Source organism: Vipera berus (genome assembly GCF_964194415.1).
Source record: "Vipera berus genome assembly, chromosome: 5".
Classification (NCBI taxonomy): domain Eukaryota; kingdom Metazoa; phylum Chordata; class Lepidosauria; order Squamata; family Viperidae; genus Vipera; species Vipera berus.
This window is the reverse complement of record NC_138207.1, coordinates 70,245,077-70,268,428: the sequence shown is the minus strand read 5'-3', so window position 1 is coordinate 70,268,428 and position 23,352 is coordinate 70,245,077. Positions and strand designations below refer to the sequence as shown.

The following is a 23,352-nucleotide window of genomic DNA, read 5'->3' as shown; positions in this document are numbered from 1 at the left end:
AGTGTTTAAGAATTCACAAAGCAGAACCTAGGACTCTTGGTGTTGGAAGGCAATTCCATGAAAGTGGAACTATACAGAAAAGGCCCTGTTGTACTCATCTTGCAGTTCTTACTTGTGAACTTGAAAACAAAGTTTAGAAATTGGTGTTAAAGTTCATCAGGTTTAAAACCTTAAAAACCCCTCAGTCCAAGCCGGCCAGCTCAAATAGCCAGGTTTTTAGGTCCTGGCGAAACAAACGAAGGTCGGGGGCGATCCGGAGTTCCACTGGCAGCTGATTCCATAGGGCAGGTGCGCCCATCGAGAATGATCTCTCCCTGGGAATCACCCGCCGGCACTCCTTGCCCGGCGGGACCCGGAGGAGGCCTTCCCTGTGGGAGCGCACAGGACAATGGGAAGTTGACGCTGGCAGCAGGTGCTCCCTACGATAACCCGGACCCATGCCATTTATTATAGATACCATGGTAAACTGAGTGCAGAAAAACTTTCAAACTTCATATTTATCTGCTCTGGAGGAAAGTAATATCTTCTACAGCAAGGGTCCCCAACCCCAGGTTTGTGGACCTGCAGTGGTCCGTGACATGCCAGCAACCGGGCTGCGCAAACAAGCGAAGCCCCATCTGCGTGATGCAGGGAACATGCAAAACCACACACACCCTCCGGGCCACAGAAAAACTTTTCTCCCTTTCTTTGCTTTCTGCAATTTTAATTTTTTTATCTTCTTAATTTGTATTAGTTTATCTCTGTATTTTCAAACTTTAATAAAAATATTACACAATATACAAAAATATACAATATTATACAAAATATTACAATTAAAAGAGAAGGACATTTTTTTTACTTACTAATACAGAATGGAGCAAAATACTTTAATGCTGGATGTACTGAAGGATATTTCTGAATGGATCAGAAATTAATTTTAAAAAATGTCTGCTATTGTACATAGACTATTTAAAAGATTGTATGGAGGAGGAACAAGTTTTACTGGACAAGACTGATGATTTAAAAATGACAGACCAGGAGAGAGCCAGTTTGGTCCAGTTCAAGTCCTGCCTTAGCCATGAAAGCCAACTGGGTGACTTTGGGCCAGTCACTCTCTCTCAGTCGAACCTACCTCATCGGACTGTTGTGGGGGAAATAGGAGGAGGAAGGTATGCTGCCTTGAGTTATTTGTTAAAATAATTCTTTTTCACTTTTCATAGTGAAAGACATAAATTAATTATCCAAAATGCAATTGGTTGACTGGATATCTGTCCTTCATTATTGTTCTATCATCATCATCTTTACAAAGGTCTTTTCAGTGCGGAGGCCTTGGTGCTGTCTGAGCTTGGTTGTTTTCTTGCAGATGTTTCATTACCAAAACTAGGAAACATCCTCAGTGCTGGAAGCAAAACCCACTCTCTTCTAGCACTGATGATATTACTCAAATGATATACAGTCTCCTGCTTGAACAGGGGGTTGGACTTGGTCCCTTCCAACTCTGTTATTCTGTTGTTAAAGGTGGGATACAGACAAATAAAATATGGGGAAAAATGCTACACGGGCATAAAAGAAACTGACTGATAATAATTAATAAAAATTAAAGGTAAAATGTAAAGGTAAAGGTTCCCCCGCACATGCGTGCTAGTCGTTTCCGACTCTAGGGGCCGGTGCTCATCTCCGTTTCAAAGCCGAAGAGCCAGCGCTTCTCCGAGGACGTCTCTGTGGTCATCTGGCCGGCATGACTAGACGCCAAAGGTGCACGGAACGCTGTTACCTTCCCACCGCAGTGGTCCCTATTTTTCTACTTGCATTTTTTCGTGCTTTCGAACTGCTAGGTTGGCAGAAGCTGGGACAAGTAACAGGCACTCAACTCTGTTACGTGGCACTCGGGATTCGACCCGCCAAACTGCCGAACTTCTGATCGACAAGCTCAGCGTCCTAACTCACTGAGCCACCACGTCCCTGAATAATAATTAAAAGGGGTATACAAATAACAAACTAAGAGAATGACCTAACCAACTCTCCTATATTGGATTTATAAAAGAATCTTATTAAACTTTTGAAGAATTTTGTGAAAAGGAACAAAGAAACAATGAAAAGAAATCAAAATCTAGGATATTATTTGAAGGGAACAAATGTTTTAAAGGAAAGAATATAAAGTTGGATTATTTGATAAGGTTAAAATAGGTGAGCTGTTATCTCAGAAAAGAAGGAATTTTTGCTGGCCAGGACTGAATGATGAAGCTTTAAAGATTAATTTATAGATAAGAAATGAGATATGAGAAGAAGACATTATTTGTTGTATTTTAAGAGAAGGTGATTAGCTACTAAAATTAATTATATTTGTGATGAAGAAAGAAGTAATTTCTTTATAAATTTCCTTCAGTTTTCCTTACTATATTCCTATTTTTTTCTTTTCTCTTTTCTTTCCCCGCTTTTCTGCACTATTTTTTCTATTCTTTTTTAAACTTTATATTTTATAAAGCATACAATAGTAATCCTTAATAAAATTTCAATAAAGAAGAGAAAATCAAAAATAATTTTGCTTGGTTATTTTTTAAAAAAAGCGTAGCTAAATATCAGTTGGAAAGAACTGGTATAAATTAATGTAAGATAACCTAGGAATGTGGGAGGAGATTTAATTATTATCTAAAATCTGCTTCTCTCTTGAAAAACCTCAAAAATGTCAGGATTCTGATATATCTAAATTATGTACTGCGTTCCTAGAAGTACAATATATGGAAGAATTGTTTCAGAAATTTAAATCTACATATTGTCTCTCTAAAATAATACAATATCTTAGAGATCTAATTAAAATACCAATTATGTCCTTTTCCCTCAACTTTTCCCACAAAGTAAATGTTTTCAATATCTAAAAAATATTAAGAAATTAAAATACAAGTTTATATCTAGAAAACAATGTTGCAATATTGTGGCAATATTTAAACCTTACTGATTTTCATTTAACTACTAGCCTTCATAAATTAACCATAGGTCATAACAGTATAACCTAACATAAAATATGATAACATAAAGTAATAAAGTGAGATACAAAAAAATGTCAAAATGACAAAATCAAGTCAATTAAAAAATTATTTCAGAATTTGAATGATGGAAAGAGAATTGGCATATAATAGTGGTTAAGGCATCAGACTAGAAATCAGAAAACTGTGAGTTTTACTCCCATCTTAAGTACAAAGCCTTGGTGGAGCAGTGGGCTAATGCCTCCTTAAGTAACACCAGCTGGCTGCAATTAGTGCAGGTTCGAGTCCCACCAGGCTCAAGGTTGACTCAGCCTTCCATCCTTCCGAGGTAGGTAAAATGAGGACCCAGATTGTTGGGGGAAATTAAGCTGACTTTGTAATAATGCCGCTTGAGGGTGTGTGTGAAAGCCCTAATAAGCAGGCATATACATAGAATGAAGGCTACTGCTAAGCTTGTAAGCCGCCCTGAGTCTTCGGAGAAGGGCGGGATATAAATGGAAGAAAAATAAAATAAATAAATAAATAAAGCCAACTGAGTGCTTTTGGAATTCACCTACCATCAATAATTTGCCCCTAAACTCATTGTAAACAGAACGGTGGGGACACACAGAGAATAACGTCCTCTACTTGGTTGGCACTACAGAGACCGAGACCAAGATGCTTTCAACAAACTCTCTCTTCAAGATATACCAGTAAGTCTCTAAGCAAAGGAATGTAAAAGCCTTTCTCAAGGAAGCCCTTGTAATATTAACAAGATTCTGAGAAAGGCTTGTTTTTTTTGTGGTGATGAAACCAAGATGAAAATGTTGATTTTAGGCCTAGCTCTAATATTTTCTCTATTCCAAGAGCTAAGTTCCCCCAAAAGGAATAGGCAACAAAGGTTTTGTCGATTGATTCCCAGCTTCATAATAGACAAAACATAATGAGACAAAGCTAAGGGGAAGTAGTCAAAAAAAATCTATGATTTACCTGGAAATTATATAGAAACTCTAAACCAAATATGTATATTATGCCATTTACAACTTGTTCAATAATGAAAAATGCCTAAAGATTGGTTCAGCATTAAATGGAATATGCACCAGCGGTTGAAAAACTTATGTCTTCCATAATAACTAGGCATGCATGCAAAACATGATGTTTAATTCTCCTTCATATTACGTACCAATCAGTAATACACCATCTTGTTCGTATGAATCCTTTCCTGGACCACTTGCACTGAAAAGTAATATAAAGCAGAGTAACATACATTAAAATATAGAAAACAGTAAGAAATGAATCTACTAGTAAGTTTTACAAAAATGTGCTAACTATTTTCATGGAGAATGCTATAGAAAACACGAGGCTCAATAAAGTAATATCAAGATTATAAGCAGTCTCTGGAAAAGGCTCTAATGCTGGGACAGGAGGAGGGAAAGAGCAGAGGACAACCGGCAGGAAGGTGAATGGATCCACTTACAGGAATGATGATTGCATTGTTGGAAGAACTGAAGAACAGATCATCATAGAGAAAGTCTATCTATATGGTCGCTAAAAGGTGACAAGAATGTGATGATACATAGTCAATCTAATTATGTGGTCTTCAAATTTCTTCCCTGCCTCCCCCCTTCCCCCGCTTTCCAATATCCCCATGTATCTGAATCATGGTCTGGAAAAGAAATGTGTACAAAACATAACTTTTTCTCCAAATGGGAAGGAATATATTCAACATTATGTTCCATTAGCCAAAAGTGTTGATTTACCGAGATAAAGGGTTAAATAACTACTGATGAACTGCAAATATTTCCAATAAAGTTTTTCCCAGTCAAAGATATTTCTGGACTCAGAACTTATCTGAATAAGAATGTAGGACCATGTCGGAGCATGCACAGTCTTATTGTGTTGAGGTAACCCAGGAGTAAATACAGTAAACAGTGGTTTGTAATTAAATGTGGCTTATATTATACCATATCTACAAATATACACTAGAAATAAAATACATACACTTGGTGAAACAGCAAACTCCAATACACAGAAATTACAGCAAGGAATGGACGAGAGAGAGAAAAAAAGACTCCAGCAAAAAACTCCCCTTTTATACTCAGACCCTTAAAGGGATACAGGGATGCTTAAACTTAAAGGGACACAGACACAGACTCTGCTGAGTCATTCCTATCGTTGCATCATCCATATTACATTACATCGGCTGGTTAGCCTTTAAATTATTACCTTGACAGAGTATAAAAATGTCTTTCCTTGTAATTTTTCCTAAATTATAATGTAATAGAGATATTTGGAAAGTAGAATTTAACTAAGCCAATCTCTTTCCATAGGGACGAAGTAGCAAAGGTATCTATAATGTGCCATTCCATACATCAAGATGAGCAATTTCCCATCAATTCATTACAAGCTATGCTTCAGCTGGCACAGAGAAAAGATTTCCAAGTTTATGCAAAGCATAAATTTATTGGAATAACCTTCTAACAAATATGCCAATTGCAGCAAATTTTATTTTTTGATTGGCTTCAACCTCACTAAAATGACAATACGTTGAAACATACATATACATACATACATAAGTGTTTAAGTGTTCCCTTTATTTTTTTGAGCAATACACACACACACACACACACACACACACACACACACACATATTCAAATCTCAGAAAGGTATGGCTGACTGATGAGAACAAATAAGTTTGAAATGCATATCAGTCTCCCTTTAATTCTTTGTTAGCAATGATGGCCTTGGGTTAGGCTGAAACAGGAAATAAGATTTGTCCCATGTTTGGGACCTAGCACGGTAATCTAAATACTTAACAAACATTTAACACACACACACACACACACACACACACACACACACACGCATGCACGCACGTATGTATGTGTATGTAGGTCTTGGCGTATTTGGGTCTTTTCCCGTGTAAGATTGATAGTGTCTTGGCGACGTTTCGACAAGGTCCCACTCGTCATCTTCAGGCTGGTGTCTTCGGCTTCGTGCTTGTGCGAGCAAAGTGTGATCGAAGCTGCCATCTCTCTACAAATATTGGTGGGGGGTGGGGGGTGCTGGCTTTGTTGCTATAAGCGGGTTGGTTGGCTGTGTTGTTACATGTTGATTGGTTGATGGGGTTATTGTTCGTGGATTAGTCGGCTTTTTTGTAACATCCTGTGTGGCTGAGGTGTTGGCTGTGTGCCCATTAGTCTTTTGTGTTGTGTTTATAGAGAGACGGCAGCTCCAATCATGCTTTGCTCGCACAAGCATGAAGCCGAAGACACCAGCCTGAAGATGACGAGTGGGACCTCGTCGAAACATCGCCAAGACACTATCAATCTTACACGGGAAAAGACCCAAATACGTCAAGACCTACATACCTGTACCCGTGAAAATCTACGAAAACAAATATATATATATATTTGTGTGTGTGTGTATGTATATATATGTATGTATATATGTATATATATACACACACATAAATATATACACACACATACATATATATACACACACACACATATATATATGTGTGTGATATATATATATATATATATATGTGTGTGATATATATATATATATATATATGTGTGTGTGTGTGTGTGTGTGTGTGTATAAACAATAACTAAGGCCTAAATCTAGAACAATGCAAACTGAATTCTGTTTTCACAATGAAGTCTGACTGCTTCTTCCTTCCTGGTAGACTCTCATATCCTCGTGAACCATTTTCTAGACTATCAAGGTGCCTATAGTCCTGTGTTTTCCAGAGGGGATACTTCTTTAGAAAGGCTTGAAATGAATATTTTGTTGACTATTAAAAGCCTGTATACTCCTAAATGTACATTTGCAGCAATATAAGGCAACTTGCATTTGTGACAAAAGTTTTGCGGATGAAGTATCTTCTTTGTTTTGCTGTCACTAGTTATCTTCATTTTATAATTTTTAGTTCTCTGACCTGCACTGAACTATAATAAAAGTACATTAAAAATGAATCAGCTAAATATGTATGTTTGCTTTGAAGACAAAATTCTTTCCTGTTTATTGTCAATCAGCATTTTAACATACATCTCCAAGATTGGGTCTGCTCTCTAATGAATTATCAAGCATAGCTGAAGTCCAATAACCAAATACAGATGTTCTTTGATGAAGCTGGGTTGTCCATATGTTGTGTATCAACATAGCGCTTTCCAGTTCTATTCATGGAAAGCAGGGACAGTTTTAGCATTTTCCACCCCAGCAGGGACTTTGACCACTCCCAGTCCAGTGATGTCCCATGTTATAACACTGGATGGCGAAAAGAACTATTAATGACTGTACATGTTTGTCTGTGCCAGCTGGGGTTTGTTTTTGTTCCAAAACCTAAACAAATGGTTTATCAAAAAATGGCAAATTAATATAGAGACTAGCCATGAAATATACATATACAAACAAAGTATCTCTTCTTTAAGTCTTTGGCACTTTAGAGCTCCAAACAACCAACTATTCATTTCATGAAAAGGAAAGACAAATTAATAAAATATAACATAAATATATGATGAAATATCAAGAAGCAATCATTATCTTTGCCCCTTTCTCAAAGACAGGTGTTTTTTTTCCCCTAAAAGGGTCAAATCTCAACAAACCATTAATTCAAAATGATATTAATGCAGAGTATTTTCAGCAGCACTGAAAATAAGTTACAAGCAACTAATCAACTGCAGGTAAATTTGTGTCCACAGAAGGAGCCCCATCCTACATGGTCACTGAAGAAAGACAGAAAGAAGTAGCCTTAATTTGGCAATTCCTACAGAACATAGTTACAGAACATACAATTATTCTAAGTCAGGAAAAGAAAAACAGTACTAACTGAATAAGCTTAAATTTGCTCTGGAGTGGCATTTCTGATCAATGCAATTCTTATCAATGCAATTTTATGCCATAATACTTTGAATTCTGATGGCTGCTCTGACAAAATTCACTATAGTTTTTAAGGTGGTCCTATTCAAATGATAATGAATAATCTGCAAAAAACAGCAAAGCAAAATGAATTCAAATTCATTCTGAATTCATTTCAAAAATTAAAAATTACAATTTTGACATGTAAAACTCAAAACTTCACTCTGAAGACTTAGGAAACAGAAGGTTAACTAGATATTTGAATTATAACTTTCGTGAAATCCAGCCAGTTCATGGACAGTGTCTGGAAGCAGAGAGATTCAGTTTCTAATCCCCCCTCAGCCGTGGAAGCTCACAGGAATACTACAGGGCCAACCTTCCTCACAGGATCGTTGTGAGGAAACTGTAGCATATTCCTCGCTGAAATGACAGCTGTCAAAGGCCGCTCCACGTGGCCGCACTGACAGTTGTCAAAAGGCCTCCGGCCCCAACACGCATGCGCACCCCGCCGTTGACACTGACAGCTGTCAAAAGCCGTGCATGCGTAGCAGCAGCCGCGAGCTGTCAAAACCCACGCAAGCGCAGATCCACCAGCCAACTGACAGCCGCTAGCTGTCAAAACTCCGGCTAGGTTACATAGGTTCCCAGCTGAAGCGCCAGCCAGCTGACCGGGTTCCCCGGCCCAGCGGCGCATGCGCTATCACTAGGGGAATGTCAAAAGCTGCCAGCTGATCATTGGGCATGCCCCCTCGGCGGGAAAACACCCATCCCTGATTCGTTAATAAGTTTGACAGTTGCCTATATAAAGGCTCGTTGTACTGTTTCACGCCGTCCGGGCTGAGCAAAATAAAAACGTTTGAACTGAAGCCACTGTCTCTCTCATCACTGCTCGAGATATTGCAGAAACATAGTTAAGTATGCTGTTTGAAAGCTTCTAAAGGAAAGGAGGGTAGGGCTTGGAGCTTCTGAAGGGTGGGGATATAAATCAAATAAACATTTGCGTGAGTCTTTGAAATGATCACTCCAGGTGCTGCACTGTTGATCACTGCACTATGTTTTGTTTTCTGAATATGGTACTCATTTACCATTTTATTTTCAAGGACAATAAATTCTTTAGGAGACAGGAAGGCAAACCAAGTCTAATAAGAAAAGAAGCTTTTGATTCAGGCATGGAATGAAAGCTAACAAGAGAGTCCCAATTTAAATTAATACTTGAAATTATACAATTCTTTCCTCATTCCAAGAATATCCCTAACAAATACATCAAAACAATCCGCAGGTATTATGTTACTTGTTCTGACTAGACTCTTCCAAGTAGTGATTTTCCTCAGGAAATCAAAACCATCTTGCAAGTAAGCATTAAATATCAAAATGCTGCAAGATTATCTGTTACCACCAACAATGTGTTATCTAGATTTTAGAATATGACTTCTTTTCTGCCATAAGAAATGAGTTCAGCATCTTTCACCTTATACAGTATTAAGTCACTCTCCAGTTTTCCTGTTAATAAGATTCCTTTCTTTAGTCAGGAGACAGATTGTGAATACAGGCAGTTTCATCTACTAAAAGATAACATAAATCATCATTGAGAAAGGAGAGACTGCAGTAAGGTTATCACCATACAGCCTTTACCATGAAAGGTTTGCATTAAAGCATTAGTGAAATTAATTCATCTTTCACAAGAGCTTTGAGCAGTATCTGTGATCTATGATAACAACCAATTTCTCACTATGGATGCGGGGAAAATTACTCAATCCTGATAGACTACACAAATCTGCTTTTTTAAAAATGACCTAACATTATCTGGAGTGTTACTCCCAGAGGCATCATTTGAGACTCATGTACAGTCGAGAAAAGCAATAAATCAGCAGAGAAAGTTTTGTTACTTTTATAGGTAGTGGGCTGTAATTATTTTGAATTGCATTATGACTCAATCATTGTAATTAATTTTAGATCACTCTTAAGCAGCATTAATAAAAATAAATCTGTTTTAAACTAAGGGCAATGTACCCCCTAAAAGAACATAAGCAGTACAATAAAAGAGGGTGTAAACAGTGAAGTAATGCAAAATTGAAAATCATTTTGCTTTCAGGTAAGAATGTAAAATCTGCAGTTTGCATAAATTCTGACATTATTCTTTAGTGCAGCAGTCTCATACAGAGTGGAATTTAGCCCTATTGAAAGCTGTATTGATTGGCCACAAATACATTTATTAATTGATTTCTTATGTACCGGTATATATTTGCATTTGCATTAATCTAGATAAAGCCTTTGATAATGGAAAAAACAAACAAACATTGCCCCTGGATCAGAAAGCCAGATCAGTCACCATCATGCCAAATATCCTTCCCAATTGATTAACTATATTTGGCTGGCTTGGTTGAATCATAATTCAATGACACATATTGTTATAACTAGATTAGGATACTGTAATATATTTTGAACTGACAAAGTCAGAAATACCTGGGTTCAGAATGTGTTAGCCAAAAGGTCTGAGCATATACTGTATAAATTTTCTTCCAGTTACAATAGTTGCTTATTTTAAAATAGTTTTAAAGTTTAAAACACAGTTTAACATGATGGTTTGACTTCAGAGATCTAGACATTTTGAAAATAGGTCATTTGGAGATCATACTCAAATATGAGCCTGGGAAGGTTTTGAAAACAACATTTTGACTCAGTGATAACACCCAGAGTTGCTCTGTGAGGAAGATGGGTGATTTCTAATAGAAATATATAAGATATATAAGAGATAAAATATATAAGAGATAAAAATTCTCCCTAAAGAGGCTCAAATAGCTTTTAGTAAATAAAAGAAAAATCATCGATAGAACTATACTTTAGATCCGGATCCAAAAATGATTCCAATTAAATGAATAAAGCAATTAAAATTACAATCACATGCTTCATTTTCAAATATTACTATTTCTCTATATTTACCTCAGGGAAATAATCCTGTGGGAACTTTTCTTTTTCCAGCATAGGTGTACTTTCTAATGTATCTGAATAGATCTCTTTCCCCGTAACTTTTTTGTATTTCTTAGCTGAGAAGGAATAAGAGAATTAAGAATGTTATGAGTTTTAATATGCTCAGTATAAGGAAAATAAATATAGGAATTTAAGAAACTGGTAAGTGATAACAAACATCCAAGGAAACAAATTAAGATGCCTCCATAAATATTCAGTTCAATGCTTTGAAAGGCAATGCTTACAGAACCACTATTCTTTAATAACCCCACCCCCCCCACAAAATAAGAAGGGTATCATTTTGAATAAGAACAATAATAATGAAACTGAATAATTGAGACAATTATTTCACCTACAATTTCAATGATGTAATGTGGTACAAAGGTATAGAATGACTGTGGAGATTTTTATACTGAAATTGGAGTAGTCATTTATCAAATCCCAAATAGTTTTCAAAACAAAGTTATTCCAAATATTGGAAAAAACATTACTTAAGCTGTCATACTAACATACAAAAGATGTGACTATATTGTGTACATGTAAAAGACAAATTAAATGCAAGTTTTGTTAACACTTGCCTCTTTGATTTCAAGAACTGGCATGTTGTCATGGTCAGAATTAGACTGGGGCAAGTGCCAGAAATATGTGACTCAACCTTGAAACACATTGGCAACACTGTAACATTTACAGTTTGTAAGTTTTAATGTTTAAAGGAAATCAAGAAAAAGCCTCTATTACCTACTACCTGATCTATTTGATGCATATGTCAAAGATGAAAGGTGCAAATTTCTGCATGTCAAGTAAGTAATGGTTCTTCCCTCAAAGCATGATCTTCTTTAGTTAATTTTCTATCAACTTCATAGCAATGCAATTATTGAAGAAGGTAGAAAGTAAAGGAATCCCTGCAGATTTTACTCCGCTAATCGCTGCAGACTATGGGGTGTGTGCTCATGTCCGTTTCAAAGCCACTGAGTCAATGCTATCTGAAGACGGTGGTCATATGGCCAACAAGACCACATGACCACTTTTACCTTCCCATCAAAGTGGTACCTATTTATCTACTTGCATTTGTACTGTATGCTTTCGAACTGCTAAGTTGACAGGTGCTGGGGTGAGGACGGAAGCTCACCCTGTTGCGTAGTGCTCGGATCTCAAACCTGGGCTGCCAGCTTTCCAGCTGACGAGCCCTGCGTCTTAATTGCTGAGTCACTGCGCCGCCATTAAAGAAGGAGAAACCATAAATACTACTTGGAGGTTCTCAGAAAAACTACATAATACATTAGAGTGAAAAAATAATTTGCCAGAATTCTTCATTCTATGGTAGATAGCAATAGCAATAGCAGTAGCACAGGGTAGAACAACAGCTAATGACCCTCTTTTACCGGTCTACTATAGAGAGCGTCCTCTCATACTGTATTGTGGTTTGGTATGCTGGTCTGACAGCCACGGATAGGAAAGTATTACAGAGGGTGGTGAGCACAGGACAAGACATTGTGGGCTGTCCCCTGACACCACTGGATGACATCGCCAGGGCTCACTGCCTTGGAAGAGTGAGGAAAATTCTCAGGGACGACTCACACCCTGGTCGGTATCTCTTTACTCTCCTACCATCGGGTAGGAGATACAGGAGTATAACCAGCTGTACCAACAGGCTGAAAAACAGCTTTTATCCATCGGCTATTAGGCTCTTGAATGGGAAATAATTTTATAAACTTTATGTATGATTGACTTGCAAGGCCGGTGTAATGATGGAGGGTTTGGTGTCACTGTGAGCTGGGGGTGGGGGCACGCAGGGAGGCTCAGCCAATCTCAATGTATACATGGTTGTACTTTGACAATAAAGGTTAGATTTATATACTGCCACACAGTCCTTTATAGCACTCCCTGGGAGGTTTACAATCTCAGCATATTGCCCCCAACAATCTGGATTCTCACTTTACCAATCTCGGAAGGATGGAAGGCTAGGTCAACCTTGAGCTCTTCAGGATTGAGCTGCAGATTATGGGCAGAGTTAGCCTGCAAAACTGCATTCTAACCACCAGTGATGGCGAACCTTTTAGAGACCAAGTGCCCAAACTGCAATTCAAAACCCACTTATGTATTGTCGGGTGCCGGGTGGGTGTGGTCCATTGGGTGGATGTGACCCATTGGGTGGTTGTGGCCAATTGGGTGGGCATGGCTGTGGTGGTAACGGCGGACTGGGTGGGACTAAAAAGTTCAATCAATCAATTCCAACTTTGCGAGATCTTTTTTTCCCCGCGAGAAGTTGATACTGATTGATTGCTTGAACCTTTTTTTTTTTTGCACACAGCAGTGGAGGCCTAAAGCAAAAAGGTTTTATAAAACCCAGCTTAAGGCCTAGGACTGGGGGGACGCTGTGTGTGTCCAGAGAGAGGGCTCTGCGTGCCACTTTGGCACACGTGCCATAGGTTCGCCACCACGGCTCTAAACCAAATGTACAATTCATTGTGCTTTAATAATATTGCCACTGCCATCCTTTTTCTGGTGACTAAAGTCAGTCAGTGAACATTAAGCAGCAGTAATAAAAAGAAATCTGTCTAAGACTCTAAGGGCAATACATCCCCTAAAAGAATATAAATCATCCAATGAACTTCCATGGCTGATGACCAACATAAATCCAACACTTTGAATGCTGTATCAAATTGGCCTATGAAATGATCTGAACACTCCAAATATCCTGAGCAGAAAACTAAGATTGGGTAGGGCTGTCAAGTGTAAATAAGTGGCAAACTGTTGTGCTGAAGCCCAGAGATGACACAGTAAAGTCCAATCGAGTTCAATCTTTGATTTGCTTACCCTTAGTGGGCAGAATCTTGGTAAAGTAAAGCTATAACTTTCTAGCCTACTAAACACATCCTGAGAGATTCTAGGATATGACTACCCTGAACCTCTTCCCCGCTCCTCTTCCAGCTCGGTTCTGCACAGACTCTTAATCTAACTCAGCGTTGCCAAAACTCTCTCCCTTAGTTCATGCAGGGGCACATTTCATCACACAAACTCACATTTGTTGTTTTCAATGTATGAAAGCTCTTAAAATCCTAAGGAGAATGTTTCCTTTAACATGAAACATGAATAATAGAACCCTCCAAATACTTTTAGTCAAGAGCATCACTCAAGTCAATGGAAGTCGCTTCCATATTGAATATGTATAGCAGGGGTGTCAAACTCAATTTCATTGAGGGCCGCATCAGCATTGTGGTTGCCCTCAGGGGGCTGGGTGGGTGTGGCCTATTGGGTGGGCGTGGCTAAAGTGTGTATGGCCTACTGGGTGGGCGTGGCCAGCTCTACATGGTTCGCATCAAGGGTGCCTATGGGGGCCTGGGCAGGAGTGGGACAGATCTGGGGGTCTCTGGCAGAAGGAGGGTCTCTGGGCCAGGGCCAAGGCAGTGGGGGCCGTTCCCTCACTGTTTCCAGGATGGCTTTGCGGGCCACATGAAACCACTTCGTGGGCCGGATCCGGCCCCCGGGCCTTGTGTTTGACATGTCTGATGTATAGGATTGAAGCACTGTTGGTGTTCCTTACCTTTAAAGTCGAATTGGTAAATATTTTTCAAGGATTCATGTAGAAAGTAAAAGCTGCCCAGTGCCTATGGAAAACAAAAACAAAATCAGCAATGCACACAAATAAATAAAATCCATACACCAATAAAAGACAAGAATAAATTAATACATTCTTGAAATATGGTGAGTTGAAGGGGCTTTCAGGGGAAGTAGGGTAAACTGAAGATGGTTCTAAGAACACAGAGCTGCTGACTGAAGCAAAGACCAAGCATCTGACCATAATGGAGCCTGTTACAGCCATTAAGCGCACACATGAGCACATTACTAATGATCTCCCGTCTTTCCCCTCCCCAATGCAATCATTAAACAAACATGTGGGTTATTATGCAGAGCACAGGGTTCTTCTTGGGCCCCAGGGGAAGCCATACCATTTATGGCAGGGCTTTTCAACCTTTTCATCCATTGTACCACTTTTAGGATATGGCAACATCCGAGTACCACCAGCCGCCTAGCAAAGTGTCAAAAACTCAATAACCAAAAAAAAAAAAGTAAAAAAGTGATGAAGTACAGGTAGTCCTCGACTTACAACAGTTCACTTAGTGACTGTTCAATGTAACAATGGCACTGGAAAAAGTGCCCCCCCCCAAACCACAGCCGAGCAAGACACCTGCCTGCCCGCCCAGCGGTGCTCTCTCTTCTGTCCGAGGTTTTCATTGTTGTGAGCATTTCTGTTCAGGATTGGCAGCAGGGGTGGGTGGGGGTGTTTGGTTTTTATTCCCCCGTTTGCTGGGTGGTTGCAGCAGATTTTGGTCACTTCAGATGACCCTGGAACACTGTGACCGTCATAAATATGAATCAGTTGCCAAGCATCTGAATGTAAATCACAAGACCCTGGAGATGCTGCAACATTCCAGCTGATCGGTGCTTCTTCTGGGCTCAGAAGTGCTAGGATCAGCGCCAAACTCCAGCTGGAGCCTGGCACTGATCCTGGCACTTCCACTGAGCCCTGACAGCCCTGCAGCTCCAGCCATTTCTCGCTCAGGCTTGTGCGGTGCTGCCACCAGTTCAGCTCATTCCCCTCCCCTGCTACCACTTTTCTAGGATGGTCACGTACCACCTGGCAGGTGCCAATGTACCACAGGTGGTACCCGTACCACTGGTTGAAAAGCCCTGCTCTAAGGCACCCTGTGCTCTACTTTCCATTCCTCAGGAACTCCACAGATCTTGGAACTGGTTCCTATCCTACCAGGCCCCGCACTTTCCTCACCCCATGTCATCCATCACAAACTTACTTCTTAAAGATCACCAGAACTCTGGAAGTTGGGTTAGAGAAAAAGGAAAGGATGCTTTCATTGCTAGGTGGTGCAATCCCAGAAGCAGCCAGCATTTTCAGGATAGTTGTATTGAATTGTGGCCACTCAGAAAATGGTGAAACCTTCCAGGATTGTGCCACGTGGCCCAGCAATTGAGCGGTTTGTTTTTGTTCCCTAACTTGACCTCCGAAGCTCTGGAGATCTTTGAAGTGCTTGATGGGTGACACAGTGTGAGGAGGGTAAGAGGCCCAGTCCTAAAGTTATAGCTGCGGCAGTGACCAGGTTGGTCACAGGAATAAATAACAGCTGGGGAGCTGCAGTGGCCATAATTTTGGGCATGGGTTATAAGAGCTTAGGGATGTCTGCCTTAATTTCAACTGGTTGTTAAGTGACTGGTCATAAGTCAAAGTCTACCTGTACATGTAGTAATGGAAATTTAAAGAGACTTTTCTATATATATTTCTTTTATTATATTCTCCTTTTTTCTTTATTTTCTTTTTTTCCTGCAGTTTTTATTCTTTCTTTTCATTCTTTTTTCTTTCTCTTAGTTTTGTTAGGTTTTACTATTGTAGTCAAAATTCCAAATAAAATTGTGTATGTGCACGGTTAAGGATTAAATCAACAAATTTGTATAGCAATTGGTGTCTATTACATATTATATTTCAAAATCTATGTCTTAATATAAATTTGTATCTGATGATATAAATGAGAGGTCCTTATGGGACATCCACCATGTTGGTACTTATTCTATTGTCATGTTTGAGGCACCTTAAATCCTGAGCCTTTGCAAACTGTATAGTTGCAGAATATAAAAGCATGATTATATGATTTTTTAATGTAAATGTGTGGTAGAAGAATGATCCAGCAGCCACTCTGACCCACTGCATGTGGACGAGGCAGGGGGGAAGGGCACCACAGCGTGCACACACCCATGCGTGACGAATGATCAGAGAAGATCGGCAGGATTGAACTGTAGAAGGCGTGGACAGATGCACTAGAGAAGGAAGGGGGGAATGGCAATGGAGGGGCGTATACAATAACAGTTCAGGACACGCAACCTATGATGACTGCGGGAGGGGGGCATTTGGAAGATGGATTAATAACAGCATCACATGGCTGGATGCAAGGAGGACGGGTTGAGAAGATAAAAAAGGCAGGAGAGGAGGCACAACAACGAAGGGTAGGACTGACAGAGGTAGGAGGGGCAAAGAAAGGAACAACAGGAAGAAAGAAAGCAATAGGACTGGAACACGCACAAGGAGATGCGGGACAGCTAGGACAATTACGGTTAGTTAGGACGGGCAGCCCTATCACACGATCAATGGGCAGGGCACTGAGTCAACAAGGTTTATAAACAAACTCCCCACCCCCTAGCATTTACTCTGATGATGCTGGCAGTGGACCAGGTTGTTTTAGGTTTGTAAATAGTTGTTTTTATTGTTTTTACTATTTTAGCAATAAATAGATGTTTTATATTCTTCCCAGAGTTCGAGAATTTCATACTGCTATACATACTTGCATACATACATATATACATGTGTGTGTGTGTGTGTGTGTGTGTGTGTGTGTGTCTATGTGTATACAATTTATATATAATTATATATAAACATAAAAACAGTAAGATTTTTGGAAAAAGAATTAATCTGGAGTTTTATCTGGATTCTCGAGCTGGATGTTGACATTACGTCTGCAAGAATATGCCCTTCCAGAATATTGCTATTTAAAGAATTATTATTATGATTCTTAAAAAGATGCATGTCTGTGTATCTTTTGAATATTACCAGAAATTAGCTTCTGCTTTTTATTAATTGCAAATAAAAATTATTAGATTTCAGCCTTTTTACCTTATTTCTTAAAAAAACTCCCTTATCTTTCCTTCCAGAAAATAGCTGTTATTGCAAATAAAAATTATATTAGATTTCAGCCTTTTTACCTACTTTATTTCTTTTTTTAAAAAAAACTCCCTTATCTTTCCTTCCAGAAAATAACTGCTTTTTGAGTTCTGTTTTTAGGAATGATTGCTAATTCTTTGTACTTTGTTCCTGGGTAGATAAATCCTTAATAACAGTAAAACACAATAAAACAATAATAGTAACCAAAGCAAGCTGCCTGATTCATAAGAAAGTGTACTCATCAATTAAAAATGTGTGACAGTGTTTTCTGTTGGGTGAACTAATATGTCAAGAAGATGAGCAGGCGCTCATGTTTGTGTTTTTGACAAATCAGCAAATGTTCCTTCCCGAGATATGCAATTTCTCATACATAATGCAGCAATCAGTCAGCCAAAACTTGGCTTTGCCAGAAGGGTGCCCCTGTCTTTTCATTATTGAGTTGTTTTTTAGTTGAAGAGTCAGAAAATAAACCATATATGTATATATAAAGTATAATTTTTTTCTCTGTTCTCATTTATACCCGGTGAAAAAATTTAAGGTGTGTGCCTAACATATTTACAGACTCAGATTTTACATCCCCACCCCTTGTCCCTGAGTAATTTATAAATCATAAACAGGTCCAATGTTAAGGTTCTGGCAATGTTCAGTTTCTTATGAATCTGTACTTTGTCAATTGAAGACATTTTTCTAGCTACTGAAAAGCACAAAAGTCGCCTTCATGTGTGTGCAAATTCACCCAAATTAGTAGTTGTGAATTTTTCTTGAAACTGAAACCAGCTGTTTAAAAAAATACATAGAGCAGGATCAATAATACATAAGGTCCACGTTTGAAACTGCTTCTGCATTTGGGAACTCATTGCCAAATTCATAGTAGTAGAGCTGAGTGTTTAGCTGGAGACTTGCAGATCTTCTGTGAAGTATAGACTCAAATCACTTTATTGCCTAAAGTGCAACCCAAAAAGCAGCTCCCTCATCCTAGCAGCGATATATATAAATCCCATGTTTTCTTCTAATTTGATGCCCCTTGGAGCAAGTTGCTTTTCCCAATGCACGGGAAAGCCTAATCTGCTTCTACTTAACAAAATACTGTTTTTTAAAAATAAAATAAAATAAACTGAGGTAGATAAACCATTTTTTCCTGGTTTGTGAACAGTTCTTATTTCTTAACCATGAGACTGAACAATTAATGTAGATTAAAATGCCTGGTTACATAAAAATATCCCAGCTGAACACAAAAAGACTGTAAAGTGGCAAATCAAGTGTAATGTGTAGGTCTTGAGCATTAAAGAAGCTAGATCACCAGCCTCTTCTTTTTAAATTAGATAATCTTTTAATAAAAACTGAATTTTATTGAAGAATTTACTAGGAGTGGTCTTAATATCCCCAATGGTCACGCTTGTCTTGCCACACTGTAACAGCTATCCACATATAATCACTTAAGTGCTATTGAGTCAAGTTTGATTCTAGGTGACCTTTAAGATAAATGCATTGCCATTTTGATTTTGTAACTATTAAGTGGCCTTCCAAGGATATTCTACTAGCTTCCTTGATCCAATACATCCACCATTGTCTTCTGCTTCTTGTATTTTCCTTCGTCTAGTCAAACATAATCGTCTCTTTACATCACATGCTAGTGATGTATACATCCTAGTATACAATATTCTGCTTGCAGCTTGTTTTTTTTGCCCAGAATTGATTCTTCTAATGATCTCTGATACTTTCACCAACCATCTCCAAAACTGTTATTTGAGGGCATCTATTTTCTTCCTTTTACTAATACCCAGCTTTCACAGTAAAATATTACCAGTGAAAAGATAATTGTTTAATTGTTCTGATTATGAGTGTACATGAAATGGAAAATGCACCTTGAATCCCAGACAGACCACTTTATCCCGCTTTCATTAGAATGTATCTGAATTCTCGTTTAGCTGGCAACTTAATCTGTACCATTCAGAGCTCCTCACAGTCCAAAACACAAAACCGTGAAGATTAATTAATCATAGTAGAAATAGAAATCAAGATCCTTTCAGTCAAAATGGACACTCATTGCAAGGGAGTATGATATATCAGAAATGCTAAGGAAAAGGTAAAATAGAAAGAGATGTGGTTCTCAGTTGCTTTCACAGGCTGCTGATGACCAGTGAATTTATTTTCAAATTGGGGATTTTACATGAAACACTGGATCTCTTGGGATTAGGTTAATTGAGCATCAGAGGATTTTAGAACTTTCGTTATCTGTGAATGGATAGTTACTCCCATTAAAGTGAAGCAGCAACTATACTGTACATGCATTGCATGAAGATTGATTACAAGGACAAATGTGACATACACAAGGCATTTAAGGAAGAATACATTATATGCTAAATGTTCTCCTAAACCATTTTGGGTTGATCATCAATCATTAGAAGCAATACCTAGAATGTTTTGGTTGTTCTAGGTCAGGGCTTTTCAACCTTTTCACCCATTGTACCACTTTTAGGATATGGCAACATCCAAGTACCACCAGTCGCCTAGCAGTGTGTCAAAAACTTGATGACCAAAAAAAAAAGTAAAAAAGTAAAAAAGTGATGAAGTACAGATAGTCCTTGACTTACAACAGTTCGCTTAGTGACTGTTCAAAGTTACAATGGCACTGAAAAAAGTGCCCCTCAAGCCACAGCCGAGCAAGACACCTGCCTGCCTGCCCGACGGTGCTCTTCCTCCTTCCAAGGTTTTCATTGTTGTGAGCTTTTCTGTTGAGGATTGGCAGCGGGGGTGGGGTGGGGGTATTTGGTTTTTATTCTCCGCCCCCCTCTGCTGGGTGGTTGAAGCAGGTTTTGGTCCCTTCTCATGACCCTGGGACACTGTGACCGTCATAAATATGAATCGGTTGCCAAGCATCTGAATGTAAATCACAAGACCCTGGAGATGTTGCAACATTCCAGCTGATCGGCGCTTCTTCTGGGCTCAGCAGAAGCACCAGGATCAGCACTGAGCTCCAGCTGGAGCCTGGCGCTGATCCTGGTGCTTCCACTGAGCCCTGACAGCCCTGCAGCTCCAGCCATCTCTCGCTCAGGCTTGTGCGGTGCTGCCACCAGTTCAGCTCATTCCCCTCCCCTGCTACCACTTTTCTAGGATGGTCACGTACCACCTGGCAGGTGCCAATGTACCACAGGTGGTACCCGTACCACTGGTTGAAAAGCCCTTCTTCTAGGTTTTAGATGAAGCAACATCCCCAAATCAAAATAAATTTGGACTTACAGTAGTTTACACAGCTAGTCAGGAACAGCTGATGTGCAACAAATCCTTTCTTACTCTTCTCAGCAGATTCCACTAGAGCACATCATAACAGTTCCCTCAGTGTTTCAAAGGCTTTTCCTTCTTTCCCTGCACAGAATAGCATATCCCACTGGCTCACTGGCTGTCTGATCTTTTCAAATCATTTCCTTCCCTCCCATTGTTCAGCTGCAACTACAGCTGTACTGGCCTGTCGTTTACTGTGACTGACTCAGTAGCAAGGAATAGTTCCTTCAAATATGGGCTCTCTGATTTTGAGGCTAAAGAGGAGAATCAGGCAGACTCTCACGCCTGGTGTTTCAGAGTCAGCAGCTGTCAGCCTCCTAAGAATGACTTTGATCCAACACAGAGAACTGCCTATTCAGAGAACAAATTGTTTGATCCTGAATTTGGGGGACTGCCAATCCCTGAAATTAAACCCTTAGCTAAGGAGGACTGAGCAGTGAAGATCAGCAAGTTTCCTTAAGAAAAAAAGAAGAAGGTGCCAATTCCTCTAATCAAGCAAAGTTTCAAACTTTAAGAACATCCCCAGCGGCTACCACCTATTTTTGTTTTCCTGGCCTCTCATATTTGGTTACCATGCTCCACTGTTAAAACTCAATATTCAATATTAACTCCTAACAATGGAAATAGATTCTGCCTTACCATGCTTGGAGTGGATACTGCAGATTGCAACAATTCAAAGTATTGGACACTAGAACAAGATCGGCTCGCCATATTTAAGCCACAGCTACGAGTCGCAGGCAAAAGATACGTTTTCTAATTTACAGCCTGTAGCTCTAGCACACAGGTCTGCAACCCGTGGCTCCGGAGCCGCATGCGGCTCTTTCAGCCGTCTCCTGCGGCTCCCAGTCCTCTGCCATGTGCAGTCCAAAAAAAAAAAAAGTGGGACTAAAAAAGTTCAACCAATCAATTCAAATATGCAGGGTAAGTGCATATCTCGCCTTGGCTCCACTCTTCAGTCAAACCCTGTTCTGCGCATGCGCGCATGTATGTGCATGTGCACACATTTTTTGCGGCTCCCAGCTTTTCCTTTTGTGAGGGAACCGGTTCCGAGTGGCTCTTTCACTGTTTCAGGTTGCTGACCCCTGCTCTAGCATTATCTGTTAATTTTTTATTTTTTTATTTATTTTTATTTTAATTCCATTTATATCCCGCCCTTCTCTGAAGACTCAGGGCGGTTTACAAGCTTAGCAGTAGCCTTCATTCTATGTATATGCCTGCTTATTAGGGCTTTCACACACACCCCAAGCGGCATTATTACAAAGTCAGCTTATTGCCCCCAACAATCTGGGTCCTCATTTTACCTACCTCAGAAGGATGGAAGGCTGAGTCAACCTTGAGCCTGGTGGGATGCGAACCTGCACTAATTGCAGGCAGCTGGTGTTACTTAAGGAGGCATTAGCCCACTGCTCCACCAAGGCTATGAACAAGCTTATAAAGCTTAATCTATGAACAAGCTTATAAAGCTTGTGAAAATGTTGTCTCCTACTTGTTCCAACTCAGCCTAAGGCAGATCTCAAGGTGGCCTATCCTGATTTTTGCAGTGCCCTTCCTTCCCTCAGAGATCATTGGTGATGTCTTTGGCTTTTCCCTATTCTTATCCCCGCTTCAAACCACATCTTCTCATTCTGTCTTTTTTGCCTGTATTTTGACCAAATGAATGTTTTGCTTTGATCACAAACCATTCAAAAGCAGATGTTCCATTCAGAGTTGTTCATGGAATGTTTTGCACATCCCTAATTCTTATTTTCCTTGGCGCAAGAAATACCCCCTTCCTTCACAATCTTCTACAAATTTCATACTAAGTCTTCCCTGGGATTAAGCTTATTTTTATTTATCCAGCACACACCATCATAGCCTGCTTTTTGCCTAAGAAAACAGACCCATCTATCGCTTCATTTTTTTGTCATCAAACATAAGCTCATTAAACTTTATTGTTTGAAATTAGCTTTGTCCTTACTATTAACCCAGATTTTTCACTTTTCATTTTTATATTTATGTTGAATTCTACTAACTTTGGTAACTTTACTCCTTTGGTAGTGCTATGATCTCCACTTTTGACTGCAGCTGTTATATTTTCCAATGTCAAATTCTTCTATTTGAAATATAAATTAAACATATAGAGGGGCAATATGTATCATTGTCACTCCCTTCTGAATCACCTTTTGTCCAAATTCATTTCTTTTAGTAGCTTCTGTCATGTTTAACCTTTCAACCTTATTAGTAACAATGACCCCACAGAGACTCCAAATCCTACCAGTATTGCTCATTAAAAAGCAATATGAAATATCTTTTAACACATTGTATTTGCTAATATTTTTTTCTGATGCAACATCACAAGCACAAAATTGAGAGGTAGAGATTGCAAAGTGTCTTAAAGCTTAATCAACATGCTCCACTGTTAAAACTCAATATTCAATACTGTAGATATTTGCTAAGATATGAAGAGATAATAAAACTCACATGATGTCAAGAAGCATACAATTATGGAGAAGCTATGGAAAGTAATCAATTTGAATGGCTAGTCAATACAGCTAATAACATGGCATGAAAAGAACAGTATTTGGAAA

The 23,352-nt window shown here is 39.1% G+C and overlaps 1 protein-coding gene across 1 annotated transcript in view; it reads right to left on the bottom strand.

The window, feature by feature from the left end:
* Positions 1–23,352, bottom strand: part of INPP5A (inositol polyphosphate-5-phosphatase A) — a 322,080-nt gene that overhangs the window by 117,854 nt on the left and 180,874 nt on the right. Inside the window, exons 5-7 of the mRNA XM_081329302.1 lie at positions 14,321–14,384; positions 10,750–10,853; positions 4,126–4,178 (exon numbers count right to left, since the gene is read on the bottom strand). Coding sequence (XP_081185428.1) covers positions 4,126–4,178; positions 10,750–10,853; positions 14,321–14,384 — 221 coding nt within the window. The remainder of the gene's footprint in view (positions 1–4,125; positions 4,179–10,749; positions 10,854–14,320; positions 14,385–23,352) is intronic.